Source organism: Haliaeetus leucocephalus, unplaced genomic scaffold (genome assembly GCF_000737465.1).
Source record: "Haliaeetus leucocephalus isolate CR32 unplaced genomic scaffold, Haliaeetus_leucocephalus-4.0 Scaffold362, whole genome shotgun sequence".
Classification (NCBI taxonomy): Eukaryota; Metazoa; Chordata; class Aves; order Accipitriformes; family Accipitridae; genus Haliaeetus; species Haliaeetus leucocephalus.
The window spans coordinates 8,025,029-8,035,885 of NW_010972798.1; the positions used below are offsets into that span (position 1 = coordinate 8,025,029).

At 49.5% G+C, this 10,857-nt stretch overlaps 1 protein-coding gene across 1 annotated transcript in view; it reads right to left on the reverse strand.

Moving 5' to 3' along the window:
* Window positions 1–618: 618 nt before the first annotated feature.
* TFRC (transferrin receptor) overlaps window positions 619–10,857 on the reverse strand; it is a 15,382-nt gene continuing 5,143 nt past the window's right edge. Inside the window, exons 6-18 of the mRNA XM_010573052.1 lie at window positions 10,473–10,595; window positions 9,119–9,214; window positions 8,809–8,948; window positions 8,256–8,425; window positions 7,830–7,949; window positions 7,125–7,210; window positions 6,945–7,008; window positions 6,532–6,599; window positions 6,076–6,143; window positions 5,658–5,739; window positions 4,513–4,734; window positions 3,892–4,032; window positions 619–3,600 (exon numbers count right to left, since the gene is read on the reverse strand). Of these exons, the coding sequence (XP_010571354.1) occupies window positions 3,358–3,600; window positions 3,892–4,032; window positions 4,513–4,734; window positions 5,658–5,739; window positions 6,076–6,143; window positions 6,532–6,599; window positions 6,945–7,008; window positions 7,125–7,210; window positions 7,830–7,949; window positions 8,256–8,425; window positions 8,809–8,948; window positions 9,119–9,214; window positions 10,473–10,595 (1,623 nt within the window). The 3' untranslated portion in view covers window positions 619–3,357. The remainder of the gene's footprint in view (window positions 3,601–3,891; window positions 4,033–4,512; window positions 4,735–5,657; window positions 5,740–6,075; window positions 6,144–6,531; window positions 6,600–6,944; window positions 7,009–7,124; window positions 7,211–7,829; window positions 7,950–8,255; window positions 8,426–8,808; window positions 8,949–9,118; window positions 9,215–10,472; window positions 10,596–10,857) is intronic.

Below are 10,857 nucleotides of genomic sequence, written 5' to 3' on the forward strand. Positions count from 1 at the left end.
AGCCTCACCTGACCAGGCTTCTGGGCCCAGGGATGCAGCTCCCGCTCCACCAGAGCTCTCTGAGGCTCTAAGCAGTAACCAAATAAATACCCATCTGCACCTTGACCCAGGGGAGCTCCAAGGGGGTGATGAGGAGCAGGGGCGAGGCAGGAGATGGCTCTGACTTCCTGAGACACAGACACGGCCACGCATAGCCCTGCCCAGCCACCTTCTCACCAGCAGAGACCTGCGAAGCCACGGCCAGTGGCAAGTCTGACATTTCATCCTCCTGCCGACATCCAGGCAGGCTCTTTAGGGTCAAGATGGTGGCCGAGAGGCAGCAGGCAGGACATGGTCTCATGAAAGCAGAAGGGTGGCCAGGGGGGTTTGCATACATTGCTCCTCCACCCCATGGCCAGGGTCCTCCTCATCCCAGTTGCCTGCATGGTGAAATTTGGACTTGCTATTGCACATCAATGAGGTGGTACCAGAGCTGCCAGTTACCAGCCATGATGGGGCAGGAAAGCAGCCTCCCTCCAGCTGCCCCCAGCTCACCCACAGCCACAAGAGCATTGTGGCTTTGCAAGAACCCACGAGAGCAGTTGAGTGTTCAAGCTTTGAAACTTTATTCGAGCAGACAGCAGGTAACCCAGAAACAGAGTTTAGCACCCCCACACCAGTCAGATGCCAGCACTGAGCAAGGCATCCCAACATCCCAGCAGTCACAGTTGTGCTGCCTAGGCAGGAGACGGGCTTCGTCTTTCTCTGCTGGCTATAAAGCGCATGATTAAGTCTGACATCAAGATGCATGCAAACACTACAGTGAGGACTCTCAGACAGCAGCTCTTAAATGCCATCCAGGGAAGTGTCACCAGGAAACAGTAGCACAGACAGGGCTGTACACATGCCTCAGAAACAGCAGGGTAGTTAAGGAAGAGCAAGATGTTGCACAAGGCGGGGCATCAGGCTTCTAGAGAATCAGATGAAAATCCAGCCCTCCAAGTTGGTGAGTACTGAGCTCAGTAACTAGGCAGGGGCCTTGTCCTCACCCCTTCCTTATAGAGACCCAGGTCTCTGCTCCAGCTGAATGATGTTCCTTCCCTCAAGGACTACTGCTGGGGCTCAGGTCACTCGCTTGCTTTAGGTTTAAACACCAGATCAAACTGTTTGCAGAGTACAGGGCTGGCGACAGCCAGCCAGCCAGCTGCTTTTTGGGAACAGGCAGCACAGTTTAGCAGGCGTCACACAGGAGCAGTGTTCAGCTTCAGGTCAGGGAGCAGAGGGGCACCATGAGAAAGGTGCCACCAATTTCCCCCCCCTCCACACAACACCCAGGAGGCAAGATTGGAGTTTTCAGCAAGACCTGGGGAGCAAGCAGCTTCCCACGCACGCACACCAGCATGACCCCAGTGCTAAAGCAGGCCAGCCTCTTAAGTAGTATGCACACCCATCTAGAGCCGTGACCAAGAGCCCTCCAGAGAGCAGTCGGCCCCAAGCCCTACATTCACCTTCAGTTCCCCAAGTCTTTGTAACTGATTTGAAGGAAGTTTACTAAATCACAGAGCACACAGCCTAACTAGCCTAGTTTCCACTAAACATTCAAGCACCAGTCCTGTGACTGGAGGCAGGAAGCCACTTCAAGACAGCACAGCTATTTGAAACAGTTCAGCCTATGGAGAAGGTAGAGTCTAGGGAAGTACATAACAGACCAAAGTTTGTATCTGCATCACCACAGGAGAGTGAAAAAATAGGACTGCAGGAAATTGATCCATGTTAGATACTAACCATCAAGCTTCGCAGATGACATTGCATGATAAGCATAGAACAATTATGGGAAACACTGTCCCCGATAATTACGTACACCCATAGTGCAACATATGGAGGTCACTGCCTCCGATATAACACTGTGGTAGGCAAAAACTACCTTGTTCTTTACACATTATGGAAGACACTGCTCCCGATAATGTCAGTTAGGTTTCATGATACATAAAGTACTGGAAGTTTGCAGGAAGCTGCCATTTAAAAAAATTGGGCCAACGCGTAATCTGAGGTACAAGAAGTTTGCATGTGTTGCCACAGGTGGAGCTACGGCTACACAGCAAGCCCCTCCACCGGGGCCAGGAAGGAAGCTGTGCTCCCCATGTGAGCACACAGAATCCAGAAAGGGGGGTGAAGAGGGAGTCTGAAGCCCACAGAGGGGCACGGACACCACAGGGAAGGCAAATTTCTAGTATTTGAGTTCCCACCTGGGTTTTCCGCATTTCAAGGATCACTTTGGAGTGCAACCCGGAGATGCGCTACCAGGTTTACACCTTCAAGTTCCTTCCAAAGGGGTGTTTTTGCCACAGAAAGCTTAATCGCTAGTTTTCAAAAACTTTTTTTTGTTTTTTTTGAGGGGCCTGTTTAGATTATTTTAAATGCAAAGTTCCAGTATCATGTTTGATTGTAATAGCAGATGCTGCTTTATTCAAAAACGACAGTATAACTGTCATAATTATGGAAGGCACTGCTTCCGATAATTATCTTCTATAAAAAAACACACCATTTATAGTGAACGCTGTCACTGATAAATAAATAAACAAATAAATATCTCAGTGCCAAACAAGAGCCATCCTGCAAAATGGCATCAGTCAAACAGGGTTTGGCCAGCAAGAGACTCGATTTCACAAAAGGCCGCAGAGCAGCAAGGTTTGAAGTGCCAGTCTAGAGCCATTTCTCAATGCTGCAGGACTTGCTGAGGTGCCAGCTAAGGATATAGAGGGGGCATTAGATAATCTTTGGGTCATTTTCCCTGGGTATTGAGACATGCCTCAGCAGAAGCAAGTCTCCAAGATGTCATTGGGGCCCTGCTGTTGAGTAAAGGCAGGCCAGGCACTTCAGAGCTTGCTGATAATCCAGCACTTGCAGGCTATTACTAGGTTGTTTTATTTTTGAACTACAGGTTGATCTCTGCAGCTCCCTCTCAGAGAAGGGATCCTCATTACAAGCAGTAAGAGGAATCCATTCCCTGTTTTGTCACTAGGTTTAGGGGGCCAACAATTAAAACCCTAAATAGATGAAGTACCTCCCCACTCAAGGTACCGGTTCAGGAGTCACCTGAGCTGTTAGTTCTCAAGTACAATGGAGAGCAAGCCCCACAAGCAGCTGTACGTGACCGGTTTGGACTATGGTCAGATGGGAGCCTAGTCAGAGGAGATTTCATGGTAATCTTAGTACCTGCCTTAAAACTGCCTCCTGTGAATTTGTCAAGGTGAGATTTAAATTTTATGCTCAAATTTGGTCAAAAAAGATCTGTTGCCAGAAAAATCTACAGAAAAAAATGCCATGTTAGGGAGTGGGTTTCCCTAATCCTGTCCCTTAACCAGGTGTTTGCCGTGTCTAGAATTCATTGTCTGTATCCCAGATATCACCCACTAAGGCATTGGCAGCCCCTTTAATGGTCCAGGTCACCAGGGCCAGCTGCTCTTTCAGCATGTTCACATTCACGCTGTCCCTGCTGGTTCTCAGCAGCTGCAGGTTCTCCAGCAGACTCTGCAGGGTGTGGGAGCCTTTGCCGAAGAAGATGTGGCGAAAGGGAGTATCTTTTGGTGAGAGGTATGGGGAGAGGAAGTCATACTCCACCTGGAGTAGAGGTGCAAATTTAGGGTTATACTTTCACCTCCCAAGTTTTTCTTTCCTAATCTGCCCCATCACAAGCTCCCAGACTCTGATCCCCACCCAGCCCTTTCCCACAGCAGCTCTGCAAGGGCCAGACCCTCTCCCGATAGCAAGTGCAAAAGTCAGTCATGTTGACACTAAGCAAGCGGAAGAGATACTGGTCTGCACAGTGCCCATGGCTCCTAAGGAAGATGCCCATCCCAGCCAGCACTCTCCTCCTTCGTGAAGAAAGGAAAACCAGTTGCAGATACCCACCTTCATGATCCTGTCATTCAGGGCTCTGCGGACGACCCTGTTTTCCTTGTCACTGTTTGCGATATCTCTTCTCAGTGCATCTGTAGCTCGCTGGAAGTCACCACGGGCAAAAAACAGCCAGTTCAAGGTCAGCCCCAGTGCCTGTGAGGGAGGAGCTGTTAGCAAACCTGATTTTCTTCTTTTGCCACTCTCTTACCAAGAGAAAGTGTTGGGAGTTTTTTTTGCCAGTTTAACCAAGTAGCAGAGCGAGTTCCTGGCAGGCTCTTCTGAGGTCACTGAGCTCAGTGATGTCTCTCCCCACCCACAGTTTCTTGTAGGCTTTCAGCAGAGGTGCAAATGAGATGCAAAGCTGCACCATGCTGTGAATGATAACCAGACGAGAAACCATCCACATCCATTTCCTCAAGAGCCTATCACAGACAGATTAGTTAAATCTCTCTGCCACAGCCACTCTGCCTGCACTGCTCTATAAGAAACATCGATTTAGGTCACAACTTGCTACACTCTTGTGCCCAAAGGAGGAAGATGTCTACCCTGTTGTAACCAATAGCAGCAGAGCCTTATTAGCACATGGCCCCATAACAGTCTACAGGGATTCAGTCCACTTGGAGCCTTTCTTACCTTCACATCCCGATAGTAGGGCAAAAACTTCTCCTGGAATGCTAGCAATTCTTCACCGTATCTCTCAAAGTCCAGGAAGAGCTCATGATCATGGGTCAGCCTGAGAGCTATTTGTCCAGCAACTTCTGCAGCAGCACGCATAAGAGCATACAACTTGTCAATCTTCTTCAGGTTCTCCACAGTGTCCTCAGTAGTGCCCAAGAAGGAATATTCCTCTTCTTTCTGCAAGAAAGAAAGCATTAAAGTTAAGCAAGAGTGCTTCTCCAGCTAGGATTTTTCACCTCCCACTACAGTTTGCTTGCTATTTCCACCACATCCCATCTCTTTATGCAGCTAAGTAGCAAGACTTGAGTGGCAAAACTTCAAAGCACAGGGGAAGGGAATGGAGCTCCTGCAACTCGTCCCTCGCAATTTCCAGTGATCAGCAGGATGCTCTGTGGGTTTGCTAGACTTGAAGACATATAGACCTTTTCCCCCTCCGAGGTCACTGCAGAAGTGCAGGCAGGCAAACCCCAGCACTCAGTTTGGTACGAGCCAGCAGCACTCTCCAACCCTTCTGGGCAGGATAACTCAAGGTTTTTTGTGGAACAAGTCTGATGCTAACAAAATCCAAGCATTCATAAGCAGAGGAAGCTGTTAGCAGAAAGGGTCCCAGCTGCACGCCTGCAGTAACAGAGCAGGCTGCTTGGCTGATGCCATTTTTGCCAGCCCCAAGCTGCAGCAGCAGACCTGAACAGCCCAAGTCAGTACTTGCTCTGGCCAACGGTACTGCTTCCCCAACACACTTTGCTTACTGACCAGCAGGCTGTAGTACAGTCTTTCACTGAAGCAACAACAGCTTGACCTCTTTTTAGTGCTTTTAGCTTCTGAATCATTGACATCTGAGCCTCCAGAGGAGCAAGTGCCCCCTCTCCCAACAAAACATGAGTGTTCAGGACTCTGGAACAGAGACTGTAGGCCAACCATGCTCCAGGAACAGCCTTCACAGCAAGTATTGCCACAGCCAACGGGTCCAGAGGCTGCATCTCCTCCCCCAGAGAAGCTCTTGCATGGACAATGAGCTTGTGCTCTGCCATCCTGGAGAGCAGATATCCTTACAGCACTTTCCACAGAATGAGTACACCAGGCAGGCAGACAATACTTACATTGCAGAAACCAAAGGAAACCACCGGGATTCCCGAGTAGGCCAGGAAAGGGAATGCTGCATTATCCAGACCAAGGGGAACACTGCAAAAAGACAAGTATTGAGTAGTTACCAACTGGACATCCCAGGAGAAAAGCTACAAGCCCTAGAGTTGAAGCTCTGAGCCAACTGGACTACCCTGTCCAGACAAAACTGCTTTTGGCAAGGAGTCCTGGCCAAGTGCTAAGGGCTGCTTGTCCATTTCCAGCCACCGGTCTTCGCACAAGGCTGTTCCTGCCCTACAAAAAAAAGTCTGGGCTGCCTACAGGCAGAGCACACCCCAGACAGTGGTATGACACTCCAGCTCAAAGAGCAGAAGCTATTTATTTTGTTCCTTTACGGAGATTTGCTTTCCCAAAGAGCAGGATGACAATACTTACACTGTTTTTACCCAGTCAGAGCCAACTCTGTCATACAGACTTCCCGAATCCTTTGCTGGGTCCTTCACCTGCACAGAGATGACAGTCAATGTACTTGTTCTGACCCCTGCTTGGGCTTCCAGGTTCATCCTAGAGCTTGCATTGCTGTGCAGATGCCAGACTCAGGTGTGCTCCCCTGACCTTTCTCCACACAGGCACAGTTCACATGGGACAGGCATTCACCTCACACTGAACTGTGGCATTTGCTGATTTTAGATTCTGCATGCCTGAACTGCAATTCCCAGAGCCCAGCTGACTTAGACAGGGCCCTCCAGAGTATCTCAGCCCTTTCTCCTAAAAGGAGCTTTCTCCTCAGAAGGTGCCAGCTGGAGAATGTGACCCAGCACTGCCCTGGCTGCTTTCAGTTCCTCCTTAAAACCACAGTCACCTTGATTAGCCCAAGACCCTTCAACTCACCCCCTTCATAGTTCTCTCCAGCAATGTGTACAGCAACGGGCTAGCAGAAATCTTCATGTTGTTGAAGCCTGCAAAAAAGAAAGGGTGTTTGACATGCTGGCACAAGTAACCACTACTGCTAGAGCTGTTCAGCCCTGTGACTGAGCAATAACTGATCTGCAGCTTGTTGCCAAAGGATCTTCAAGAGACACAGGACAGTCTACTGGGACCTAGCAGAGCTGCCTCCTTCTGGCTCAAGCTGCAGCAACCTCCCAGCTTCAATGACAACAGGAGAATAAATGGAGTCATGCCAGTCTTCAGCCAAACACCCAGCATCAACCTCTGGCACAGCCCCCATTCCTGGAGGTTAAGGGATGCCTGTCAGGCTATTCTGGTCCCACTCAGTTTCAAGAAACTTAAGAGTAGCAGGTTACCTAGGACTGCAGCATCCAAGTTAATGTAAGTGAAGGCTTTGGCATGCAGTGTGGCAGAGTACCCCTAGAACAAAACAAGTATTTTAACATGAGCAGTACAACACCAGGATGTTTAATCCATAGGAACAGGAAATCACAACTGCGCAGTCATCACGCAGAAGCCTATCAAAGAAACAGTACCTCCAGCCATTCAGTAGCACCCACAGCTCCGTACTCTCCCGCGCTCCAGCTAGCAAAGATAATGCTGCGTCTTGGTTTGTAGCCATCTGCAAAGAGAGACACACTGAGATGTCTGCCCTTCCCCATGGAGATGTAAGCTTAGCACTGAGGGCCTGGGTTGATGAATTGCCTACTCCTTAGAGCTGAAGCATTCTGGCTGCTGCAGACAAATGTGCACACTAGTGGCTGCATGGACACTATACACTGCCCCCCCCATACTGCAGAACTGTGTAGGAAAACCATGCTGCCTGCATATCCCCCTTTTGTTTAGCTGCCTGAGCCCAAAATTAAACCCAGAGACAAGAACACTCACACTAAGTGCCACCATGCAGCCCCCACCACTCCAGCTGGTCAGCCACTTCAGTGTTTTCCCACCTTCAGGCCTGGCTGCCCAACAGACAGCTCAAGTTTGAGGTTTGCATCCTGTGTTATCCAAGGACATTCTTGCATTCAAGCCATACCAGATACAAGCAGGCAGTCTCTTGGAAGCAAGTACTCACTGCAGAAAAGTTGTCTATGTTGGACAAGCAATAGCTTCTCAGGAAGCTCTCAGATTCCCTATGCCTTCCCAAAGGATTATTTTGCAACTGGGCTCTCCAATGTTAACACATGCAGAGCTAAACCTGCATCACCTCCCACCCCCATGCTTTTGTACACAAATATTACCATGTTTCACCATGTCCGAGATCACATGGGCAAGTTCCAACAATATGGCAGTTCCAACGCCAGCCTTGGCCGCTCCTGGGCCCCAGGAGTCTCTCTGGGCTCCGATCACAACATACCGATCTATAAAGGAGACATCAAGATCTGAGCTGCAAGCTTCAGGTTGCAAACACCATTTATCAGAAGAGCAGCTTTGAGCCTTTATACTAGGACAGAGTGTGGAGTTTGACCCCTGAATCTGGCACACTGCTTGCTTTCATTTAGCCTTTCCCTGGCAGCACAGTTGAGCTTTTGCCTTGACCCTTAGGGAAGGGTCTTGGTTCTGCTGAGGAAGTGGTTGTCTCTGTCTGGAAGCAGCTGTCATGCTCTGATGATCACAGAAGAGGAAAGGTTCCCCTCAAGACTGAGCCACAAGGCAGTTGCTGTTACCTGGTTCTTCAAATCCCTTGATAGCACCAAAGATGTTGAGAATCTTCCTGTCCACCATAATGTTGTTCACACTCAGTTTCACTGCCAGGTTGCTTGTGCTGCTCAGCATCACCTTACATCCCAGGACCCCACTATTCCACTCCAGAAAGCAATTTTCTCCATCCATTCTCCTGAGGGAAAAAGGGAGATCCTTTGAACTCACTATCTAGCTCTGACCTCATTTAGCTATGCTGTGAAAAAAGCAAGCCTGCAACTGCAGGTGCAGCCTTGTTCAGGACCTGCTCAGGAAATAGCTTGCAGTCCTGTACCATTAATTATGCAAGGAGAGGTAGGATGCAGAGGCCAAGAGGAATCCAACACTAGATTAAGTTCAGTCTTTAAGACATGAGACATGGACACAAGCAACATTTCTCCAGCCAGTTCCACTAAGTGCTCCTGCGATACACAGCAGAGACCAGCAGAGAGCTCTCTGGGCTCACGGCATGTCAACACGATCCTCACCTCTGCAAGAGGGCCACAGGAGCCTAGCCTGTAAGACAGGAGAAACAGTTACCTGAACAGCTTGCCTACTGCTTTGCTAGAGATAGTCTGAACAGCAATGCGAGGTAGTCCAGAAGATTCCACTGGTGGGAACTGGGTGTGGTTGAAAGAAGGGAAGCCTGGGGTGAAAGGGTCTCCAGTTCCAAGGTGGGCCTGTGAAAAGCAAGAGGAATCCTCAAGTCTCAGAGGAACCCAACAGTTTTCATCTACATAAGGGCATGAAGCACTGCTGAGCCAGAGGCCTGCAGGACTGCTGCTCTCTGCAGTCCACAGTGAGAAAGGTTCACGAGAACAACAAACAGGGGAGCCAGCTGCATACTCACGTGTCCAAAGGGGGCAAGCGCATCTGTCATCTTGTAATCAGAGGGGTCCAGGTACATCAGGGCACCAACTGCTCCTGCCTCTTCAGCGTTTGCAACCTAAGCAAAGAGGAACGTTAACTGCACATCTGCACTGCAAGCAAGGGCAGTTAAGGCAAGTACATGAAGTAATGGTGTGAAGGGTTGTGCTCCTGAGTGCCCAACTCTACAACAGATTTTAACAGCTACCTGTCAGTGATAGGCACACAAGGAAGCTGAATACTAGCAGCTCCGTACTATTCCAGGCAGTGTGCCTAACGCCCTTTTGAACAGTCAGGACACTCCACGGTTACCGTCTCATCCTATGATTCCTTCCAGCTCATACTTGCTTATCAGAGCAGCTTAGAAGACAGACGTTATTTAATTTTGATCATGCTCCATCTGTTTTGCCAAGATTAGGTTAGTCTCAAGACAAGATAAGCAGCCACTGAAGGCTCATCTTCACATGGAAAATGAAGGCAGAGTGGCCTAGTCAGGTACCTGTTTAATACACCTACAACCCAGCTGCCTCCGATATGCCACCGGTATAAACACTCTTACAAGGCTAGACGCCAGTTTGAAAAGTGGGAAAGGGATTGGAGAACCAGTGAGCAAGGGGTCTTGCAGAAGCACCTTTCAACTCTGCCTGTGTCTGATGCATGCAGAGAGGCAGTCTGACTGGAAAGAGTCCTATGCCCCAGCCTCCCCAGGAGCACCCACCTGAGGGGCAGCTCTGGGTCAGACCTAGAACAGACTTGTGTACAGAAGGACTTGGATCCTTTAGGCTACTTGACTATTCGGTTCTACTCGCTACAGAGGGAACCTTACAGCAACATGCAAGGCAGCTGACTGGGCATGCAGTGCCAGCACCTTCACTTGGTGCAGGTGAACAGTCAGCAAGGGCCCAAGTGAGATACTGCAGCCAAGCTCTGAAAGTATCTGGCTGCAGCCCCAAGAGGTGCTCTGGAGGCAAGGCTCTTCTGCTTCTAGCAGCCCTATTGCTGCATCTAGCAATACCAGTCAGCTCTGCACCCTGTAGCCCCTAGGCTGCCTCTCTCTGCCTCACAGTTCCATCACTCCAGATGCTTGGCTGTCCCAGCAAGACTGCCAGAGGCCAAGAAGAATGGCACCACGAACAGTAACCAGCTCTGTTCAGTCTTGGTGTCCAGGCCTGCACGTGGAGGCTTAGTGCAAACAAGTAAGACCAGACCTGCAGGGACAAGCCTACATACACGAGTTCCAGAGACATGAACAAAGACACACCTCTGCACCTCAAAGAGGAGGAAGCATAGCTTCCTGCTGCCAAGTTTGGCCACGCTTTCGGGCACAGACTGCTTACCTTCTCAGCAAGGGTTATTTTTCCAGCTCTGAAGATGATTATAGTTTCATTCAGTGAAACACCCTGCTTCTGTAGCTTCTGAAAATCAGCTTTGAGTCCATAGTTCACATGGACTGGTTTGCCCTGGAACAGAAACACTGGTTATAGACGCAGCAGTCCTATGTCAGTAAGATACCCAAAACAACCTACAGAGTCACACTAACATTAACAGTAGGGAGTTCAAGCTCAACAATGTAAACTCTGATCACATACAACGTGCCTGTTGAAGCAGCACTTCTGTCAAGGTTCCTGTCTGGACCCCAGCAGAGAAGTTTAAACAGTTACTTCTGCATCTTGTTGAAGTAATAAAACTATGTGGGCCCACTCCTCTCCCCCCCCCCCCCGC